Raw genomic sequence first — 24,945 nt, 5'->3', positions numbered from 1 at the left:
CTATTGATTCAAAATTACCTTGATAACATAGATTCAGTTAGGCAGCTTTGAGGCTTGAATTTATAGTGCGTAAATCTTTTCAAAATTTAAATTTTAAAAAAATTACTATATATCAAATAAGAGGCACCCAGGTGTATCAAACACCGTTCCACAGGAAAGGATATGAAGCAAGATAAATAAATGTGGATGAAAATTGTAGATGAATGTGAATCTATGAATATTCGTAAATAATTACATGTTTGAAAAGTGAACAAAAAGAATGTGTCATGTGCATATGAAATTGTAAAAGCAAAGAACTGAAGCAATTCTGTTTTATCACGATGTTTAATACAATCGACTAAATGTGGCAATATTTCAAAATAATTCCTTCACAAAAGGCATTTTTAAAACTTTTTCTAAGAATTACTGATGGAAAAATGAAATAAAGTGCAGGTATTAATTACAACGCAAAAAGTAACTCGCGACAAATTCCCGGATATTGAAAAACATGCTGAGGAACAAGCACAAAAAATGGAAATTCCATTACCAGAAAGTTCGAATCCCGCGAACGGGCTGGCTGCGTGGGCGTTTTCGTGGTTTTCCCCATGTGTAACGTGTATACGAGCCAGTTTCCCTTAGAAAGTCCTCCACGAAGGCATCCCTCCCTTTAGGCAGATAGCCCTCGTGTGCTTTGCCATAATTAAATAATCCAATCCATTATAAAAGCATACATGTGCTAAGACACAATGAATGGCAAACTAATTAGAAGTAGTCTTCAGAAAACATTACTAAAACGTATAGATTGGTTCAATACCAATGTGATGTGTTGACATTTTGCTAATAAGTGGAAGTAAATTAATGAAAAAGGTACAATTAAATCTTAAAAACAGTAAAAAAAAATAGTTTGAAATACTCAGTGGAAACAAAATTTAATTTCTTCATGAAAATTACTTGGTGGGAAATGGATATGAAAACAAGTTCTGGAACTAGGAATTTTTGTGTAATACGACTTGGAATCATTCTGTGGATTGCAAAGGGAACTAAACAGATAAAATGTAAATATACGGCTCTAAAGTAATCACAGTTAATAAAGTAACAAATGAAGATCTTTAAAATACTATTTTAAGAAAATAACTAGTGAAATACATCATAAATACTGGAAAAAAAAAAGTGAACATAATTTTTTTTACCTGACATGCGGCAAGCTGTTTGGTCAAACAATGAGAAACTATTTAGTAGTTAAGCGTTGTACTGAACAATTAGCGTTACAGTTAAGTGTGGTGAAGTGAGCCTCCCTGATGGGTAAAGTAGCTACGGATGTTGGCTGCCGTACCGATGGGGTCGAATTCCTGACAGGCCATGTATATTCAAAAATATATGATGTCTCTGCGGCATGCTAGAACTTAAAATATTTGCGAGCCGAACGCCCCTTCAAGTTGTCTGGTAGTAGTGGAAGAGGGATGGAAGACATTCGGATCCGTCACCCCAGGATGTTCTTCATGAAAATTGGCCGAAGCTGCACAGTTAGTGCAGTGTGGACTATACCTGTACGTCCCGATGATGAAATTCTGATGTCCCACCCACTTCTACTTGTGTATGTACCTGTGGTGATATGAAGTAATAAATCTAGAACAGTTAAATTCATTTGAATTTGTTGCAATTTAAGTGAAGGTATAACATAATAAATTTAAGTTTAAATACTAGTAGGAAAAGGAAATCAGATTTGCTATGTTGAGCTGAAATTAATTCTGCCTTTTCGAGTTTAGGAAAAGAAACTGGTCCTTCATTAGTAAAAGAATACAGATATGAGCTCATTCATCACTTATCTTTAAAAAATAAACTAAATTCAAATTAATCATGCGACTTTACGTAACGCTTAATGCAGATATTGGTTTAATCCTAGTATCCGGTTCACACGGGATTTGGCTATTTTTGGCGACTTTATGATGAGCAGTAAAAACGAGACATATACGATGAGTAGTTAACGGGTCATTCAAAGAAAATATGTAGTTAAACATAGTATATACTATGTATATAGTATATATACTATGTGTGTATAGTATATATAGAGAGACGTTCTTTGGATCATTTTTGGTGTTGGCGATAATTTTCAAAGTCGCGCCAAGGCTGCAGTGTATACTAGGATTTTACCCAGATATCTCTTGCCCAATCAAAGTAATTGTAATCCAAAACTTTTTGGCTGCCTCTCTTCTTCCTCTGCATTACTATTGCGACACTCTTCCCTTTTTGCTTTCATCCTGTTAAGATGCTGCTGCAATCATCTATGTTCGCTTCTATCGCTATAGCAACAAAATTGTTCTGGAAATAGGCACGATTGGAGTGCTAATTGAATTGTGGCCACAAATGTGAATTTAAATAAAAGAGAAAGGAATTTAATCCGGCTCGACTCGTTCCTCTTCAATACGAGTCAACGTTTTAAATACCAAGTATCTTCGCAATCAGCATTTCTACGCATCTACATCTCAGTGTTCTTACATAAGTGCTTCCAAAATTGTGCTTTTATTGCATTCTTAGTCGTACAGGATTGAATTAACTAACCTCAATGGAACATTTATTCCTCAGTTGGATTTCCGCAAAAAGTAAAGTCAAATAAGTGTCTTCGTTCATCTGCGATTTCATCATTCTAAAAGTTAAATATCATCCAGTATTCAAATATGGTGTTCTATCATTACATATATATGCTTACATAAGCTATGCGAATACGTATCTGTCTCAACGAATACTTATTTGTCTAACCCACAATGCAAATGTGGAAGAGAATATTTTCCCTAATGTCAACTCAATGCACGAATGAAAGAAACAGGTTGTCAGTGGAGGCAACTGAAGCATTTTAGATTTGTCACTGTAATTTTAAATTAATCTTAGCCCAGTTTTACAATTATGTAAAAGAAGAAAATGATTTAATTGAGAAAGTAAAATCAACTTTAAAGTATGACTCTGCTAAAAAGGATAAGAATTACATCTTTTTTATTATTCTACATTGGTCAATCGGATTCTTTTCTTATTAATTTTCAACTGTGAAAATAGATACAAGCTAGTTTTCCTTAGAACGACATCGACGGAGAAATTCCTCCCCTTAGGCAGATAACCCTACCGTGCTTTGCCATAATTAAATAAACTAAAACAAATTCAACAGTGAAAAAAGCTCTTCATATATAAATGTTAACAAACAAAGCGATTATTCTTAAAGCAAAAATTCGTAATTGAGTTTATTTATTTTTTTGATAAGTACCCATAAAAGTTAATGATATCTGCCTTTACGTCTTTTAAGATTTATATCACACCTATAAATTAATTAGCTCTGCTTATATGTTTTCTGGTGGACTATTCATGTTAATTTTTAATGGTAATGAAAATAATGTGAAGTAAGGCTTCAAATAACTAAAATCTTGAAATCTTTGTAGCATCGTGCTTGCAACAAATACATAACTGAAATGTATTCGCAAGCCATCAGTTTGAGACTACTGAGTTGAATATTATTGTATAAAATTTCCACATCTAGAATGAAGAAACATCATTTAACTTATTAACATCATTTAAATAAGTGTCTTTGTTTATCTTATTTAAATAAGTGTTTCGTTTAAATAAGCGTCTTCGTCAATATAACTCGCTTCTTTTTCACTAACATTCCATTCACACTAATTCTTCATAAATAACTGTAAACTTATTTAAGTCATTATAACCACGGACTTACTACCAAGATAAAGATTTTGCATACAGAGGGTAAAGGATATTTAGCTTTAAATATTTTATTTTACAAGCTAAATCTCATAACAGAATACAGAACCAAAACCGTAACATGATAGAAGAAAGCACTAGAATATTAATCACCCTTGTCATTCACCTGTATATAAATAACTGCATAAATAAAAATTCTCTCAACACTGGAAACACATGTGCATAATTAATTACATGGTGCAAAATTATTACCCTTTTGGTACTTACGTATTAACGCAACCAGGCCAAAATTCGCATAAATCGCCAAATTTGGCAACCCTACGTGTTATACGTAGTTTTTCGTAAAGAAATTATTTTTCTTACGGGTTAGATTGAATGCCCTGAAATACTTTAACTATGGGTATTTGGGATCTGCCTGCGAGTGAAAAAGATGCTGTTGAATTGTTGCAGGGATATGGAATTATACCAAAGAACGTACTTGTAAAAATTCTCATAAAATGAAACTGTATTTTGGAAAGCAAATCTTCTGGAAATGTAACGTCGAAGAGTGCAATCAACATTTGGGTGTGAGAACCGGAAATTGGTTTGAAGGTAGCCGAATTTCATTTGTGACAGCGGTGAGCTTCATTTATTGTTGGTGTAAAGTCTTCATTTATTGTTGGTGAGTTAACCTCAATTAAATTTTGTGCAGAAGAGATGGAAATTGCTGACAAAACTTATCCTTAACTATACCTTATCGAATTTATATGGCGCCAAGCTCAAGCTGTTAATGGCGAAGACGGTTTTCAATCAGTGCTGAAAGCAATAGCCAAAAGATTTCCGCCGAAAAAATAATTCTGCAACTTATTCAAATTCGAAACCGGAAGGGTTTAATTGCTATTTTATATTTTAAAACAAAATAATATAAAAAACTGTATTAAAAATTATCTGTAATTAATAAATGTACATTTTCTTTCTATTCATACTTTTTTACTCAAACTTACAAATCGCGCCAACCTGGTTGCGATAATAGCAAGTACCGTCCTTTCTTTAACAACTGAATACGATACATACAGAAATCACGATTTGTTATTAGATGTGATTCGTTTCTCAAGATGTGTATGGTTATTATTGGCTTAAATTTCTTTGGTTACTTCTGAAGAAAATTATATTCTGATTGAAAGAATAAATGTATTTGTTCCTTGTATTTTGGCATAACACTTCAAATACAATAAGATTCTTTTTTTAATCTCATTTCAAACAAAGAACTCCTTTTATGTTTTAATCAGTAATTAGAATTAATGTTACCCGGTAAAAGTATATTTTAGGGTACCACTTGGCGATTTTTCACGGTACATGGATACTGAGTTTGTGCAATGTTTGTTATTTTGGCCTGCGTAGCGGCGAGTTTTGGCGAAAAAATTGCCGCTACGCAAGCCAAAATAGCAAGTGAAAGAATTGCACAAACTCGGTATCCATGTACACATCGACATATTTTCACTTTAAAAAAAATCCCCGAATTGCACAAAAATGGTATTGTGCACTCCCTTGATTTTATCCATGTACACATGGACCTATATTCACTTAAAAAAAATCCTCGAATTGCACAAACACTATGCTTTACGCACTCCCTTGAATTTTTCCATGTACGCATCGATATATTTTCACTTAGAAAGTTAAAGGAGCACCCAAATCTACTGTAGAGGCTAAAAAAAATGCATATCTCAATAAACTACATTTTAAACCAAACAATAAAATAACACAAAAAAGGAAAAACCTCTTATGTATTTTAGCAGTACACAAAGTAAAAATTCTCTTACCTTATTTAGAAATTCGTTCGTCTTCAGTCTGTGGCACACAAAATTCCTTAACAGTATCCAAAAACTTTCTAAAAGTATCCGTATATCGGCGTGCGTCGCCACAGATATTCACAAAAATAAAAAGAATCAAAAATATACTACGTAGTTCCGGACTATGGCTACTAAGTAAACCTTCATTTACACAATTAATTCACTCAATTAATGCACTTTTCCCCTTTCGTTCCAAATCGTTAAACAATGAAACAAGCAATGTACTTCCTAAGCAACACACACCACAAAAGCCTTTGCAAAACATCCCATAATTCAAAATTTCTCAGAATAATGCAAACGATTACGCCATAATAGGGTTTCCATAACATTCAACTACTCAGGTTACCATAAATGATACAACAACTTGGCGATAAACGAAACAACAACTTGGAGATAAATGAAACAAAACTTCGCGATAATACAAGGAGTACCTTAAAGTCCTGTTACCCTAATTATGGCTTTTATCCCAAGAAAGTTCTGCTGTTCATAAACAGTAATTCATATTAGTTCCTTATGCTATCCCCATACGTGTATATATAAGATAGTGAAGGTTAAGTCAGAGATATGGCTGCACATTTGAAGTAAATGCAGTGTGTTACTGTATACTGTACAGGTAAATGGTGAATGATATTTTAAACCTGAAATTTAGTTTTTTAATCTCAAATAAGAATTGCGTACCCAAGTTCGCATCTTTATCCGCAATAGTGCTGAAAACAAAATAGGAAATTGCAACTGCAACATGGGCATCTGCAATTGCAGTCGTTTGCAGTACAACTTAACTTACCATTTTCTAGAATGGATCACGACGATGATCTGGCTTATAACTAATCATTGCCCAGAATGATCATGAGGCCATGAGATTCTAAAGACATTATTTTAATGCAGCATTATTGTTGACTAGGAAAAGTAGAGGAAACTACTACTTACATCAGGAATTCAGAAAAGAAAACTTCCTGAAATAACTTGAAGCTAATGCAGTGATATCAGTAAGAATTGGAAATGTTCTAAATGGGGAGCAGTTTGAGGCTATACAGTAAGTCTGTTTAATGTTGTTCCGTATTTTCTTTGACTGTCATTAATACTGTCATTACTGGTCATAATACTGTCATTACACAGTGCAATCAAACATACAGCCATATCTCTGAGCCTTTCTATATGTCTGTATGTATATAGGTGAGAGACAGATACTCGGGATACCCAACTCGGGTCCACAAGACAGAACTATTTCAGAAATTCATAGTATGAACATGATAAAATATTATTAATAAAATAAAATAAACTGTTGTCATAAAAAAGTCCAGAAATTTGTGGTTAGAAGAAATTCATATTTTCTAAAACTTTAACAGAAGAAAAAAATTCTCTCCACAGAAATTGATCTAAGAAGAAATAATTATTTAAGCAACAATTAATCTAGAAAAAGTCAGTCGGTCAAACACAGTTGTTTCATTCTATACCAATTCATTGAGAGCGTTGTAGAATTTATTGTATGTATCAATTTACAGTGTGTATGTATCTATACACATGTAATATTTATGCACATATATATGCATCAAAACATGCATTCACACAAATACATACACAAATGACTACAGAAGTTAAACAGATAATTTTAAATTTAGATCAATATCCACAAATTTTAAATGTTTATATAATATGAATAATAATGTGCATATTATGATGAATAAAAGCAAAAATATTCTTCGCAAAATATGTCATTTCCTAACACGTTTTTTCTCCCAACAGATCCCAGGGAGCTGAATTGTACTATGAACAGATTAACAAGAGATTTGAAGCTATACAAAATCCCTCCACAAGAGTTAATCAGGGTATGATTGATTATATAAACCGTTTTCAATGGATTTGAATGCATAAACTTCAAAACCGTGCGTAACGTAACTGCAGTATAAAAATTTTATTAAAACAGACGTATAGATCATAAAATGCCTGGAGTTTCTTTCCTAAAATATGATAATCTTACTTAAAATGCTTCTTGCTCTTTTATTTTTCTAATCATCCAAAGATCTGCCTGAATCCAACAAAACATCCAACAGAAAGGCGTAAAAGTACTGGGACAAATACTGCTCACTGTAAATAAATATACGGCTTATACAATTGAAGGATAAAAGTTTTACTAATATACCCTTAAAAATATTACAAATGCACTCATTAGTTTTCAAGAATATGGTTGTATAATAAAATGGGTTCAATTGGATTATTTGGATTAAAAACACCAGACTAGGGATATCTCGTTAACAGAAGATATGCCTTTGTGGAGAAAGTGTCAAGGAAAGTAGACTTGTATTCATAATACACATCTCTTATGCAGTCTGAATGTTAGCCGAATTTGAATTCGAATCGAACTATCAGTGCTCAACAGTGTTACCATTTGGTCGCAGGTGAGACAAGGTAAAACAACTAGTTAAAACATTAAACAACTAGATAAAACAAGTTAAAACATTTTGCAGGACTGTTCTTAACAGTTTACTTTCAATATAATTTCAAATGAGTTTGTAGAGATATTAGGATTTTTTTTTTTTTTTTTTTTTTTTTTTTTTTGAAGCAGGCAAGATGAAAAATAGCAAACGCCTTCGCCAGAATCGAACCGTGGACCTCTGGAATACCGGCCCAGCGTGCAGAACCACTACACCACGAAGGCACGCTAGGAAAGCAGGAGAAATACCTTACGTACTTCCCTTTTTAAAGTGGGACTGGGGTTTTTACGGGACCCAATAGCCAAATCCTGGGTGTGGAGAAATCTCATCCAACACCCTTTTAGTTCTGGCGCCACTGTAGAGACATTAGGATTTTTTTTTGGGGGGGGGAAGCAGGCAAGATGAAAAATAGCAAACACCTTCGCCGGGAATCGAACCACGGACCTCTGGAATACCGGCCCAGAGTGCAGAACCATTACACCACGAAGGCACGCTAGAAAAGCGGGAGAAATACCTCACAAGTTTAATGAACAGAAATTACATTTGGTAAAATAATCAACATATAGTTTCATATACCTTTAAAGAAATTATAAATGCACTTGCATTTTTGATACGTAAGACATCCCAGGGGAACAGGTCAGTCATACCAACTTTTTCATGGTTTTCCTCATGTGTAACATGGGAACAAACCATTTCCTTAAAAAAGTTTTCCACAGAGTCTTTTCTTCACTTAACCTGCACTTTCTTTGCCATAATCAAGCAAACCAAATATATAGTCCCATGTTCGAATTAGAAGTACCCATCCAGACTTAATGTGAATAAACTCCCATTTTTATAACTTTTTTTTTTTTTTGTAGATACTTAGAATCTTTTTTACTGTAGCAATGGGATATTCTCATCTGTAGTTACTTTCCAACATAAAATCTTTATCGTCGTTATAAACAATGTTTACAAGTTACCCCTAAGTGTTTTCAATTAAATTATGGCCTGGTATTTTAAAAATCTGATACACAACAACGTTTCTCCATGAAGCGTTTGGTTTTGTTCATTGAATGTCATAAAGCATTCGCTTGTTGAAAGAGATATTCACTTCTGCCTAATAACAACCTAAATGTTATTAAATATTCACAGACCACGTACTGATAATCATATGACAGCGTACACTGACTGATTAAGGTAGCATTTCCCAACTCGGGTCCACAAGACAGAACTATTTCAGAAATTCATAGTATGAACATGATAAAATATTATTAATAAAATAAAATAAACTGTTGTCATAAAAAAGTCCAGAAATTTGTGGTTAGAAGAAATTCATATTTTCTAAAACTTTAACAGAAGAAAAAATTTCTCTCCACAGAAATTGATCTAAGAAGAAATAATTATTTAAGCAACAATTAATCTAGAAAAAGTCAGTCGGTCAAACACAGTTGTTTCATTCTATACCAATTCATTGAGAGCGTTGTAGAATTTATTGTATGTATTATTGGATATTATTGTTCTAGTGTTTCTGTAAGTACCTACAAGTAATGGAGTTTTCTGGGCTGAGCGGTGGTGCAGCTGAATTCCTTCTGTAAAATAAACTAAAAAATATTAATCTTAAGCAATTTTTTTAATTACAATATATATTTTTAGCTTTTATTTTATAATTCCCTTTTCAATATTCAACTTTTAACGCTTAAAGTTGAAGATAATTGCACAAATATTAAATATTAAGAATACTCTTACAAATCTTAGCCAAATATTAATATGCTAACATCAAAATATCAACCACAAGGATCTTAACAGCACAGCCGGCCTACGTATTTAATGGCATCCTATTTAATAGCCTTATAAGGTATTTCTTCCGCCTTCTTAACATGTCTTCGTGGTGCAGTGGTCAGCACACTCGGCGTGTATTCGAGAGGTCCGTGGTTCGAGTCCTGGCGAGGGCATTTCTCATTTCTTCAGTTTGCTCACATCGAAATAACCTAATGTCTCTACAGTGGCGCCCGAACTAAAAAAAGCTGTGGATGATGATTCTTTTACCACCAGGATTTGGCGATTGGGTCCTCTAATCCCCAGTCGCCCTTTAAAAGGCGGTATATAAGGTATTTCTCCCGCCTTCTTAGCATGCCTTCGCGGTGTAATGGTCAGCACAATTGGTGCATATTCGAGAGGTCCGTGATTCGAGTCCCGGGGCAAATATTGTCCATTTCTTCAGTTTCCTGACGTCGAAATAACCTAATGTCTCTACAGTGGCGCCCGAACTAAAAAAGGTGGTAGATGATGATTCTTCACCACCAGGATTTGGCGATTGGGTCCCTTAATCCGCAGGCGCCCTTTAAAAGGGGGTATATAAGGTATTTCTCCCGCTATCTTAGCATGCCTTCATGGTGTAGTGCAGCACAAACTGCGCATATTCGAGTCCCGGCGAGGGCACTGCACTTTTCATCAGTTTCCTGACATCGATATAACCTAATGTCTCTACAGCCTTAGGAATAAATTTGTTCATGTTTTGAAAACATTTTTGATATTACATTGGAACTGCTTAATTATTATCTTTTAACAACCTTAACTGTTTCATTTAGGAATTGTTTAACTGTTTAATTATTAACTTTTAGTGTCCTACAGATAAATATTTAGAAAGTGCATACGCTTATATGGGAACCATATGCTTAAATTTAGGAATTAGGTATACTTAGATTTAGAGGTCTTTAAGACAATATCAGGTCTACCATTTATTAAATGTAACCATACCATCTGTTCCTTCAACTTGTTCCAACATTCTATATTTTGAACCCCTCTTCCTTCAACCTGCTAAAACATTTTATTATTTTGAACAGAAATCATGGCAGTAATCTCTATTAACTAATTTTTCCCCTTTAAGCAACCAAACATTTCTTATTTATCTAATGACATCATTACAGGTGTTGTCATTTTAAACGCGAATCTTTTTTAGGGATGATACTTCCATCATTATAATGCATCCAATGTTTTTCTTTAGCCTTATAATATTAACTGAGCGAGTAATTAGTAATTACTCAGCACAGAGACACAATTTGGCTTGTTGACATATTTTTCTCTGTTGCTAGATAGACCACTGTAATTTCTTTTACTCACTGTTCACTTACTTCTAGTTCTTTTCTCTCTCCACACTTCTTTACATTAATTAATTTTGAAATCTCCCTTTAAGACTTTTTAACATGAAGATACTTACGGACTTTTCTAATTTCTGTCCGGTTACGTTCTGTGTCTCTTGAAATCTGAAAGTGGCAACGCACTAACAGGTAGTAAATAACTCAGCCTGTTTTCGGTTTCCTTGCAATAAATTAACGATGTAAACAAATATTTGAAACAACATCATTTACATGCTTTTTAAAAAAGTAGTTTTAAAAAAGTAAGCAAATGAAATGCAGATCATTCTTTGTTTATTACAAAATTCGGAACTTTTGAAAATTACTTTTTATTATCATCTACCCAAAGAACAACTGAAATATTAGTGTTTTATTTAAAATTTCTTTACAGAATATAAAGTTCTATTTTGCTACATCAAATATCCTCTACCTTGTCATATATTTATGTAAATTTCTTTTGAAATTAAAAAAATATCAGCGTTTACTTAAATAATCATTCATAATACTCTTAAATTATATTATCCCCTTGAAACATTAAATTACAATCAGCTATAATGTAAGAATTCAGATTCTTCACACTTAAGCACATTCATTAACGTGAAATGAATATAGAACAAAGTCTGAAATCTCTGGACGTCTAAAATCTGGTATAATCTAATATCCAAACCTCCAAACCACCAGCAATTTTTTTGCTGTTGTTTTATAATTTTTTTTTTTTTTTTTTTTTTTTTCAGAGTTTAGGAATGGATAATAATAAGGTTGAAGAAAAGCAGGTGTGCCATAAAAGCTACTTTTTTCCTACGAGATTCCTGTTTGTCCCGTTTAAATACCAGTTGGCTAGGGTCTATAGTGGCCAACAACAACACATTAATCGATGTTAGCCACGACCACACTTCCGGCCCAGGGTGGTTCTGAAGGAGGGTTAACACTTTTCTTTCTAACAAACCAGGGCTTAATTTCTAAAATCAGAAACCCCGGAGCCCTATGTTACACCGTTAGGAAGGATGCACAAAAATTGGTATGAACAAAATAATAACTAAAACTCTAAATATAAAGAAATTAAAATTAAGTAAAATATAAAACAAATTATTGATTGCTATTAAATAAATTATAAGTAGATAAATAATCAGTTAAATAAGTAATAAATGTATTACAAAAATTAAGTGAGTCATGAAACTAATGTAACATGAGAAAATTAATAATACGGTAGGCTACAAAGGATAAAATATGAGAAAATAATGTAAATAATAAATTTCATTTTCTTCGTAATTGTGATTTATGCTATTAATTCAGTTAATATCGATGTTCCTATATGAATAAAAATAATTATCCTAAATAACTTTTCTACAGAAAAGCAAAAAATAATAGTTCCATTTTTTAAACAATTTTTTTAATTTTATCTGTCTGCACACCAGCTATATTTTGAACATTACATTTTTTCCAATAAACTACCAAAAAACCTTTAGATTTTTAGTAATAACCATTAAAGTTTTAAATAATTATTTCCAAGCCTTACCTTTCAAATTACGGGAAAAAAGAAATATCGAAGATTAATATATGCTCCTGAAATTTAAGCTTTTTATTAAGAACTGTTTCTAAAAGATAAAATAATGCGTAAGTATTCTATTATCTTATTTCTGAACGATATTCTCTTGAAAATTCTTTAAAAAATTATATTTTGATGACATTTAAATTGATATATTTAACATAAATATGTGCTAAGGAGATTTTTAATTTACTGGAAATGTAATTGTCCGAAGCTGATTTTTCGCATAATTTAATAATTAGAATGTGTAACATGCATAAAGGTACATATATCTTCTCACATTCACAAGTACACTCATGTCCATAAATTAAGGATAATTCGGAGTCACGCGGAAATCGAACTCTAAAATAAATATATCACCTGTAAAATCACTACACACATCTTCAAGAATCATATGCGAATTTCAGGAAGTAACCAGATGACACCGATGGTAAGTCACAATGACGAGAGTGTAAGAGACTGATATATAAGGAATACAGGCAAAGAAGTAAAATTGTTCGCAGGCGCTTTATAAGCATTTCAGTGCAATAACCGAATAGTTATGACACAAAGGACGCATTTGGATGAATTTTTACGTGGTACAATTATCGGCCGTCTGGAATGTGGGCGTAAGCAACTGGAAGTATCAGACGAACTTGGAATTGCCCAGAGTGTCATCTCCAGGCTTTGGCAACGATTCCAAGATGATGGTAATGTGAGTAGACGTTACAGCACAGGTCGCCCCACTGTTACAACGCCGAATGAGGACCGGTATTTGGCAGTTACTGCCAAAAGAAACAGGCGGAGCACAGCCTCAGACCTGTCTCGTCAGCTGTCTTCAGCCACTGGTACGACAATTTCAAGGCAGACCGTGTACAGACGCTTAGGGCAGATTGTTCTATATGCTCGTAGACCTGTCAGATGCGTTCCACTTACTGCAACTCACTGTCGCCTGCGGTTAGCCTGAAGCAGAAAGCATGCATTGTGGACACCGCAACAGTGGGCTTGTGTGATGTTTTCCGACGAGTCCAGGTTTAGCTTGCAGTCTGATTCTCTCCGTACTTTCATATGGAGAGCACCAGGTACCCGTTACCACCAAGAAAACATCATTGAACGACACCTTTACGGTGGTGCAGGAGTGCTCGTTTGGAGTGCAATTATTCTGGGTTCCAGAACTGGCCTGCATGTTCAAATTGGAACCATGACAAGCCAAATCTATTAAGACGTCATTCTGGAACAACATGTACGTTTGTTTCGTGGCGCCATGGGCGCACAATTTGTGTTTATGGATGACAACGCCCGTCCTCACCGTGCAAACATCGTAAGCGAATGCCTTCAATCGGAGGATATCACCCGTATGGACTGGCCAGCATTCTCACCGGACTTGAATCCAGTAGAGCACGTGTGGGACATGCTTGGCCGACGAGTTGCAGCCCGTCAACCTCCTCCTACATGTCTACCGGAACTTCGGAGAGCATTGCTTTTTGAGTGGTGTAATATCCCCCAAGATAAGATCGATAATTTGATACTCAGCATGCCTAGGCGTTGTACGGACTGTATTGCATCGTCTGGGAGACATACAATGTATTAACAATCATACCAACCATGTAATATTGATTTTTTATAAATTGCTTTTTTTTGTAATTTTCTCCAGGGAGAAAAAATCGCTAATTTTTTTAATAATATCAAACATATAGCATCTTTTTTTGCTCAAATAAGTCAAATTTGTTTTGCTTCTAACTCTTCCTTTGCCTGATTTTGCATTATCCTTAATTTATGGACATGAGTGTATATCTCGGCAATTCGGAGTTTAAGTTTTGTCGACTTCAGTTTTATGATTATTGACTTAGTTCTTAATGTTACCTAACGGTACTGAAGTTCAGTTTTTCACATAGCTTATAAGGTTTAAAATATGCAGAAATTTTAAAGGTAATGACAAAAGTTTATGTACCACGAGTTTTAATGCACTGTACTATTTTCTTAACTAAGCAAAAGTATTTAATTATGAATACCAGAATAACGATATATAAATATAACATATACGGAAATAAAATACACTCATGTCCATAAATTAAGGATAATGCAAAATCTGGCAAAGGAAGAGTTAGAAGCAAAACAAATTTGACTTACTTGTACAGCTTATTTATTAAACAAAAGGTAAAGAGCAAAAAAAGATGCTATATGTTTGATATTATTAAAAAAATTAGCGATTTTTTCTCCCTGGAGCAAATTACAACAAAAGCTATTTATAAAAAATCGATATTACATGGTTGGTATGATTGTTAATACATTGTATGTCTCCCAGACGATGCAATACAGTCCGTACAACGCCTAGGCATGCTGAGTATCAAATTATCGATCTTATCTTGGGGGATATTACACCACTCAAAAAGCAATGCTCTCCGAAGTTCCGGTAGACATGTAGGAGGAGGTTGACGGGCTGCAACTCGTCGGCCAAGCATGTCCTACACGTGCTCTACTGGATTCAAGTCCGGTGAGAATGCTGGCCAGTCCATACGGGTGATATCCTCCGATTGAAGGCATTCGCTTACGATGTTTGCACGGTGAGGACGGGCGTTGTCATCCATAAACACAAATTGTGCGCCCATGGCGCCACGAAACAAACGTACATGTTGTTCCAGAATGACGTCTTGATAGATTTGGCTTGTCATGGTTCCAATTTGAACATGCAGGTCAGTTCTGGAACCCAGAATAATTGCACTCCAAACGAGCACTCCTGCACCACCGTAACGGTGTCGTTCAATGATGTTTTATTGGTGGTAACGGGTACCTGGAGCTCTCCCTATGAAAGTCCGGCGAGAATCAGACTGCAAGCTAAACCTGCACTTTTCGGAAAACATCACACAAGCCCACTGTTGCGGTGTCCACAATGCATGCTCTCTACTCCAGGCTAACCGCAGGCGACAGTGAGTTGCAGTAAGTGGAACGCATCTGACAGGTCTACGAGCATATATACCAATCTGCCCTAAGCGTCTGTACACGATCTGCCTTGAAATTGTCGTACCAATGGCTGAAGAGAGCTGACGAGACAGGTCTGAGGCTCTGCTCCGCCTGTTTCTTTTGGCAGTAACTGCCAAATACCGGTCCTCATTCGGCATTGTAACTTTTGGGCGACCTGTGCTGTAACGTCTACTCACATTACCATCATCTTGGAATCGTTGCCAAAGCCTGGAGATGACACTCTGGGCAATGCCAAGTTCGTCTGATACTTCCAGTTGGGTACGCCCACATTCCAGACGGCCGATAATTCTACCACGTAAAAAATCATTCAAATGCGTCCTTTGTGTCATAACTATTCGGTTATTGCACTGAAATGCTTATAAAGCGCCTGCGAACAATTTTACTTCTTTGCCTGTATTCCTTATATATCACTCTCGTCATTGTGGCGTACCATCGGAGTCATCTGGTTACTTCCTGAAATTTGCATATGATTCTTGAAGATGCGTATAGTGATTTTAAAGGTGATATATTTATTTTCGAGTTCGATTTCCGCGTGACTCCGAATTATCCTTAATTTATGGACATGAGTGTAAAAATACTTATGACTACATGGGAAAAACGTGCAAATTTTTAAAAATATAAAAGTTCGCTTTTCTGATAAATTGATTTCAAGTTTGTTAAACTGAATTGTTAACAAGTTTTCATCAATGAACTTATGATTCTCTTCTACAATTTTCTGAGCTAGGGACGTTTGCATTTTTTCTGAAATATGATTAACTATATTCATAGCTGACATGTTTAAATGCAAATTCCTTCCCATATTTAATCCATTCTGAAAAGAAAATATTAAAAAAGCTCAAGCGTTATATTTCTCTTTACGATAATAAACCACTAATGGAGTACGAGTACATGTAAGTTTTAAAATATGTTTTTAATGTGTGGGAGGGAATTAAAATCCTATCCGTATTGTTATAAAAAACGATTCTTCAGAAAACGACGTTGTTTTGCAACAATATAATTTCTGAACAATGGCTTCAGTTACTTGAAATTATGACATTTTGCTCTGTCATTTGATGTAAGAGAAAACAAGTTATACATATTGCCTCTGTATTCGTGGTCGTATGTTCCATACCACTAAAACCATACACACTAAAACCGCGGATAATAGCGAATATTATGCACAACACAGGATATTCGTGCAAAATATGTAAATATGATCACATTTAATTGGTAAATTATATAATAATAATGTATGATGTACTATGTTACATACCGTAGGGCATCATAACGTAATGGAAAATATACACATATTGTTTCTTACGTACACTGCCCTCCAAAAGTTAAGGGGCAACATATTTTGGGTGTCTAATTTGAGAATGAAGCAACATAGAAACAAGAAATTTAGCGGACATGTTCACTAAACAGTTCATTAATCAATGTAATGTAGAATGCTTCTTTAGATCAACACAAACATAAATTACAACAAATAATTGCACTCTTGGCAGAAAAATTCAGTCTTGGAAAAACAGCATATCACAGTTTTTCGAGGGAAAATGTAATGGTAACATTACAAAAGTGGGTTCTAATAAGGAATGTGTTTACCCTTAACTGCAATATATTCGCGGCAGCGACGTTCCATGCTGGCAATTAAGTTGTCGGTCAGTGGAATGGGAAGCAACGACCAGACACGTAGTAATCCTTGTTTAAGCTCATCTAACACCTTGGAGAAGAATTTAAAGCAGCAACCTGTCTCCCAAGGTAGTCCCAAAGATGATCTATTGGATACAGTTCGGTGGATTAAGCAGGCCATTCCACCCGCTCCATACCGTGACCCTGAAGATATTCTTCATCAACCCGGCCTTGATGTAGTTGCGCATTGCTGTTCATCAGAAGAAATCCAGGACCAATAGCAGCGGCATATGGGCGGATACATTGATCAAGGGTCTCGTCTCGATATCTCACACCGATCAAAGCTCCTTCATGGAACACATGCAGGTCAAGGTGACCGCCGAGAGAGATCCCAGATCAAACCATTATTCCACCACCTCCGTAACTGTATCATTTCACAATCTGGGATTGGTTGTATCTGGTGCGTTGTTCCCTCCAGATAAGCTGACGACATGAATCTGTAATATGAACCTGGACTCATCTGTGAAGAAAAAAGAAGCCCATTGTTGAGTGGTCCACGAGACATATTCTCTTGCCTAACATAAACGGGCAGCTCCGTGTCCTCGGGTCAAGGAGAAACAAACAACTGGTCGTTTAACATACAGGCCTGTATTATGCAGGCGTCTGCGCAATGTAGTAGCTGAAATTCTTGTGTCATTCATGTGTGTACATAGCAATTTGCACACTGTGTCGCAGTTATCCATAAAGCAATCAAGAAATTGCAGTTGGAAAGTTCATAGTAATATGTACACTATTTTACTATTACTACCACAGAAGCAAATGTTGTGTAAATAATAACTTGGCTCCCAGCTAAAAACAAACAAACAAAAAAAGAAAGAAAACTAATTCTAGTGGTTAGTGACCCTGACTGCCGTAGCGATAGGGTTCGAATCCCGGAGATGGCATGATTGTAAATGCCCGTCCCTTCATCGGAGGCAACGGTGGCCACTTATTAGGTGCTTCCGTACTGAAATGACCATCACTTCCGGCCTTTCTAGTGGCGAAAGGCTAAAGCCTATTAAATAAAGCGCCAGGCCATTATTAAAAAAATGGCCAGATGTGGTAATTTTATTACGGACGTATCTAATAAGCGGCCGCCGATCCTACGAAATGCCTTCTCCAAGATTCGAGCCCGGGCCCTTCCGTAGCGTAGTCGGCTCCCCTAACCCCTGTACCGTCTGAGCGGCTACCATCAAAAGGTTATTTATTATAAATAATTGTAGAAGAAAAGGAACATAATTAGATGCGAATGCAAATATCAGCAAATTGTTTATGTGTAATCTGCTGATTTAAAATACTGAAATTCGAAAAAAAAAAAAAAAATTTCCCCTAACAAGTTACCTTTTCTTCCCCCCCCTTTTTTTTACTCCACTCAGTAATATTATCTATAAATTATAAAATAAATCTATAAAAATAAACATAATCTATAAATATAATCTATAAAATATATCTATAAATTATAAAAGATAATGCATAAATATTATCTATGCATTATCGGGATAATTTTGTTGAAATCAAATCTTATCTTGAGGTCTTCTCTAAAAAACTGTACTGAAACTGCATCTAGTAGCAAAATTTGTATAATTACTTCTCTGCTTTCATAAACTTCCACTTAAGATGATATTTACATAATTAAGCATTGTAAAAAAGCAAAATATTTTAAATTATAAATTAACATATACCAAGAAGAGGGAAAAACTTCATGACTGGATAAAGACAATTATGCTACTGAAGTGGTTAATTAATTAAAATAAATCTAAATTAATTTTAAAAAGGTAATTTACATACAAGAACAAATGGCTAAAAACAAGAAGAAATCCCGTATGTTGCTGGATAGTTTTAAAGAAAACGTTTCTAGGTCTGTTCAAATTTCAAATTATACTTATACTATTTGAAAAAAAATGAATTAAACAACACATTAATGTTATTAATATTGATTATAAATGTTTTAGAAAAAAATGTTATAATTAATCTATATAGTAAAATTGTTTTGAGTATGTTTTGCAAAATAATAATTGGTAAAGTAAAATTCTATTTACATTTAATGATTTTTGTTACAATATTTCCAGTCAAGACCAATTTTCAAATAAAAGTTTACAATTTTCGTCTATACTCACTAACTGAATATTAATAAGTTTAACACTAGATACATATATATATTGAAAGTGAGTAACAAAAATATTTAAACATTTGAAATGCTTTAATGACCATTTTAATAAGCATATTCTTTAAATGGTGTTTTCTCAGTTTGCAACCTTTTTTATAAATCCTTTTAGTTGAAGTCCTAAAACTAATATAGACATAGACTATATCATTTCATACTTTTACTTCAAATTTATCATTATATACTTAACAGAAACAAGGATGGGTTTCACAAAATATTGAAAAGAAAAAATACTGGAAATGAAAATGTAATTGAAATCATAACTTTCTTAAAGTTTTTACGTACAAATATTCTTTTTATTATTGTTGCTTTGAATTTTTGAAGTTTTTTGAGGGTGATACGCAGTAGTACAAAAATGTGGTTCCCTACCAAAGGAGTGCATTTGCCTTAAGTTGAAACATAAGATTTAATGGGAACTTTCCTTGAATTTAACAAAACAATTGAACACATCATGTCAGACTATGACATGTTAGTAAAACCTTATGATGAATAACTGCTGAATGTATTTGACTAGTACATCAGTTTGGTCTACTTGACAGTTTATTTGGTCAGGCAGGTACTTGATGTTGACGGCTTAGTAAATTATCAGAGATACTGTGTTAGATTCTTGTTACAATCTAGTCTTCCACTACTATATTCCACTGCAGTTTTCCATGGCTTGAAATTGCCACACCACTCTGGAATGATTCACGGCTGTTAGCCACATCTATAAGGCACACTGGGAGGACAGACGGTCTTCACCTTGCATCAGTTGTCGATTCCTACCGCCGGATTATATACCTTTTTTTGCTCATCACAGCCACAAAGGAGAAATGCAAACTTCCCAACAAATTTTTCTGACAAACTAAATCATTGATTGCAAAACCAATTCTTAAAGCCATAACAACAACAAATATCGGCATTAAAACACTGAAAATTGTAGAAGAAAGATATTTTAATTGTAAAATATTTTTATAAAATTTAAATTAAAAAATATTACCAGCAAAATATGTTTACAGTTTAAAATCATTTTGACTAACAAAAATATTTAATACTCTTCATAAAAAATAGATAAAAGTTCTTAAATTTAAAAAAATATATATATTCAAGAAAAGGTAACAAATCTCATGTAACTTTACATTTTCCATATTTTGCGTTCAGAAGTCCAAATTTTAGCTAACATCATGCTTCAATTTGAAGTTCTCAGTAAATATAATATGCATACATGATGAAATGCAGCTGCTTTTGTCTGACATCGTTTTCTGCTAATTAAGAAACTTTCAGGAAAGGATGAAAGGCAAGAGATCAACAAGAGAGCCACAAATTACAACTTTCTTTTGAGCGGTGTACTCAACATTACAAAAACACATTAGAACTTACACTGCAATTAAAATTTTTGAAAATGTAACTCCCATAAGTTGTTAATTACCTGGTCTCATTATTTAGTTGCTACTTATAAATCAATTTTCATTGTTGATCCCTTAGAAAAAATTTAGAAGTCTTCCTTATCCTAGAATAAGCACTTCATTGCATAAGATGCTTTTCCTGTTCTTACAGATGCTCGGATTTCTATGTTGAAACAGATAAAAAATATTTAAATTACTTAATGTTTAAATAATTTTCATAAAAAAAAATGTTGTAAATTGATCTTGGGTAGTTATGTCACTATATATAGTAACATATTTAACTTGCATTTGTGTGTGTGTGTACAGAATACTTATTGCAGAAGAAAATTATGAGTTTTATGTTATTAAGAAAATGAAATTGTTTCCTGCTTTTATTCTAACCATGCTTCATAGCTCAAATCTAAAATTAAGTACACTCAAACCCATTTTTGTGCGGTATATGAAAACTTCAAACAAATTGGAACATATTTGACAAAGTTATTTATAAAAAAATAAAATAAATAAATAAAGGAGCTTCATCTTGTATATCTGGTTACTGAGACATATACACGCGTCTAGTAAAACAACAGTCATCGCAAAAACCGATCACCAACTACATGGTAACTGAAAAAAAAAAAAAAAAATCAACTCTAAATGAGTGCAAGGTAGTATCTTCAAGTGACGAAAACAATTTTGAACCAGTTTACCACTAGAAAGTTCACATATTGTCAGACTATGAAGGATAATGATTATACGCTTTGAAAAGATAAAATATTTCTTAATGTTTTGATTTTGCTTAAAAAAGCAATTCCTAGTTATTTCGTACAGTTTTGAGTTGTTTTCTACGTAAGACTTTTTCACCAACTACACACTACAGACGTAAGACTTTTTTTATGCAGTTCCTATTCACTGCATAAAAAAAGTAATTTTTAATTGTGTTGCGAAAACTGAAAACTATTTTTTATAGCTACTCGTGAAGTTTTGTGCAATTTTTTTAAGCACTTATTCATCGCACAAAAGCAGGTTTCAGTGTATAAGTTAAATGTAAAATGTTTTTTTGATACTGCAGCATTACTTTTAAATAGCTCAAATATGTAAATAAAAAAAAAAGCTCTTACCTATTTTAATTTTTAATTTTACTAGGTGATTTTACCTACAAAGACAATCAGTAATGAACGCATTTTAGAGACGCTTTTATATCAAGCTGACTCTGGAATGTATCGTATTCAACAGTCATTCTTGGAGGAATGCCGAGCCAGTGCATCTGATGAAAGCACTGGCTACAATTCATGGGAACTTCTAGAGACCAAAATAACCTATGACGAATAACAATATCAGAGAAGTATTTAACAAGGATTTCTCTTTTAAATGCACTCATAGGTCAATCATTTAAGAACCTCTTCATGAAATGAAGTTCAATATGGTTTTCGTGCAAGGATCCTAGTGATAAATTAATCTAAATTAAACGTTATTATTATTCATAAAATGTAATCTAATTAGATGCATGTTTATACTTCCATCCCAATTTTTATATGCTGCAAACAAATATAATATAAATGTAAAGCCTTAAAACTGATTCTGGTATGCATTTCACAGCATTTTTTAATCTGGGTCTTAAAAGGATATCAGATTTTTCCACATGAATAGTAAATGTTACTTTTCCATTCTTTTCTTCTCCCTTTCCTTCTTTTTTAATGACAGAAAAAATTCAGTAAAAATTTACATCAGTAGCACTTTCTTTATCAAAAATCGACTAAAATCAGCAACCATTTCATTTATAATAAATTTACCTAAATATTACAGACAAACAAAGTAATTAAAAAAATATTATACTTAAGGAATCACAAACCTGAACATTAAGAATAAACAGTACAACAATATGAATTATAAAACAAATGTATCTCAAAAACATTTAACTAAAGCAGTACCTTAGAGTTAAAACATTTTTAACAAAAAGGTTGCAGCTGATACTAATGCAGCTGATGTTCAGGTTTCATAATATTTTCTCAACTACTTAATATTCAAACAAAAATGATTCTTTGCTGGAATGAAAAACCCAGATGAACAGTGGTGATTAATGATGAGTAGTAAGAAAAGGCTGACAGAATGATCAGTAGACGCCTATTTTCATTACACATTCTAAAATTGTTATTTTTATAAATACTACTGATTAATAGCTTCTTCAAGATATCAGAATTTTGTACCACAGGTGCTTCAGTATACAATGTCTCTAACGCACAGAGAAACAAATTATGCATTTTTCATGTAATGAAAATAAAAAAAGAGAGAGAGAAACAGAGATTTTTCAAAGGGTAAAAAACGTCTGCAAGATGTAAAAAAACCAGTGAAAAAGCACCAAGTTGGTGTTGGTGTTTAATGCCAAATATAAACAGTAATTAGAAACTTCCTTGAGGAAAATAATAATATTAGTTGCCTTAAACTCATGTATGAATGCAAAATTCCATCTTAAAATACCACAACTATTTTTCTTTAGGGGGTGATAAGGAAAACATTTAAAATATTAAAAAACTTCAGCTACATTCCAGAGTTATGTAAACATAGTTTTAATTCATCACTTTAATAGTAACGTTAGAAATGTGTCACTAAGCATTATACAGTTCAATCCAAAATAATAAAATAGGACTTTTTGAAACACATATGTGCAATATTTGTGTGAATTATATACACAAAATAAAAGTATTATAATGTTGAAACTTTAAAAATATATTTAATTATTCAAAAGCAATTGAAAAGACCCTTATAAAACTCAATACCTTTAAAAATGTACTGATTCTTTCACATTCAGTATACAGTACAAGTCCATAATCCGGATTCGTCGGGACTTCGGCGATTCCGCATTAAGGTTTTTCGGATTATAGATCATCAATTTAAATCTGGTAAGATGGCATGCAGAAATTATACAATTAAAAATATGAAACAGTAATTTATAAAATGAAGAGCAATTATGATCTAAAGGGTATCAAAATTTACAAAAAAAATGCTTAATATTTATTTGTTTACTTTATTAAACATTTCTTTCAATGTAAGTTGTTTAAGTTGCTTCTTTTTTGTGCTAAACGCGCATGCGTAAACATTAAACTGCGCATGCATAGCATTAAACGCGCATGCGTAAAGCATACAGAAAAAAAGGTTTGTCGCTTTGAGGTCCGGATTATAGATCATTCCGGATAATGGACGTCCGGATTACAGACTTTGTACTGTATTACACGGACAGTAGTGCACTATGAAGAGAATTCATATACACAGTACTGTACTGCAAACAGTACACTAACACAGTACTCTTTATGGACACAGAAATTCTTAATTTTTGTTTGCAAACCAAATTTTAGGGTTGTGATAACTATAAAAGCTTTAATCATTTGCTTTAATCATTTAGCTTTAATCATTTAATCATATAGTTACTGTCTTCAAGTCTAAAAATTCTCTTAATGAATAAAATAATTATAAAAAGCAATAGCACTTCATTTTTCAAGTTAAAATAATTTATATTGTAACTACTAATATTTGGCATTTGCTACTATTCATCGCTTATCTTTAACTTTCTTGCTTCACTAGCATTCTAAACCAATTACATTTTTATAAGATTAGCAGTAAGAATAACTATAAAATAACATTTATTTTGCTTCAAAAATAATCTAAATAAATTAAGAGCAAAATGGCACATTTTCACATATAAATTCCCTAAAATGGAAAAGAGAACAGGGCTGAAAAAAATTTCTTAAATGGCATACCTTCTTCTAAAGTTAACAGTATATTAAATTATATTTTTAATAACAATTTTAATTAGCAATAAATTAAACTCTGACAAAAAATTGTTCATAACCTGGATAACAAAGCTGGAAATGAAAATTTTAGCAGTCTACTATCAATAAAAAACATATAAATTCCCTAAAATGGAAAAGAGAACAGGGCTGAACAAAATTTCTTAAATGGCATACCTTCTTCTAAAGTTAACAGTATATTAAATTATATTTTTAATAACAATTTTAATTAGCAATAAATTAAACTCTGACAAAAAATTGTTCATAACCTGGATAACAAAGCTGGAAATGAAAATTTAGCAGTCTACTATCAATAACAAATTTTCAAAATAAACATATACTTATCAGGCATTTCAGTTTGCTAGCTGTTAAATGCAGCAAAGCATGAAAAAGCTACCTGCCTAATAGAATTAATGCCTTCTTGGAGGA

At 33.2% G+C, this 24,945-nt stretch overlaps 2 protein-coding genes across 4 annotated transcripts in view; one reads left to right on the top strand and one right to left on the bottom strand.

Moving 5' to 3' along the window:
- The window catches only part of LOC118185644 (uncharacterized), a 390,931-nt gene extending 384,852 nt beyond the window's left edge, over positions 1-6,079 (bottom strand). The window contains exon 1 of the mRNA XM_085806965.1: positions 5,478-6,079. The gene's annotated coding sequence lies outside the window, so the exon portion shown is untranslated. The remainder of the gene's footprint in view (positions 1-5,477) is intronic.
- LOC118186365 (uncharacterized) overlaps positions 1-23,980 on the top strand; it is a 205,373-nt gene extending 181,393 nt beyond the window's left edge. For 2 of the 3 annotated variants that reach the window (XM_035356443.2, XM_035356445.2), the window contains 2 exons: positions 7,251-7,333; positions 21,878-23,980. In XM_035356443.2, the coding sequence (XP_035212334.1) occupies positions 7,251-7,333; positions 21,878-22,063 (269 nt within the window). In that variant the 3' untranslated portion in view covers positions 22,064-23,980. The remainder of the gene's footprint in view (positions 1-7,250; positions 7,334-21,877) is intronic. The other variant, XM_035356444.2, reaches the window with a different exon arrangement.
- The last annotated feature ends 965 nt before the right edge of the window (positions 23,981-24,945 follow it).

Source organism: Stegodyphus dumicola, chromosome X1 (genome assembly GCF_044657685.1).
Source record: "Stegodyphus dumicola isolate Sdum_Otavi_A_Nest chromosome X1, ASM4465768v1".
Classification (NCBI taxonomy): Eukaryota; Metazoa; Arthropoda; class Arachnida; order Araneae; family Eresidae; genus Stegodyphus; species Stegodyphus dumicola.
Note: the sequence above shows the minus strand (reverse complement) of the source record. Positions and strands in the feature narration are given on the sequence as shown.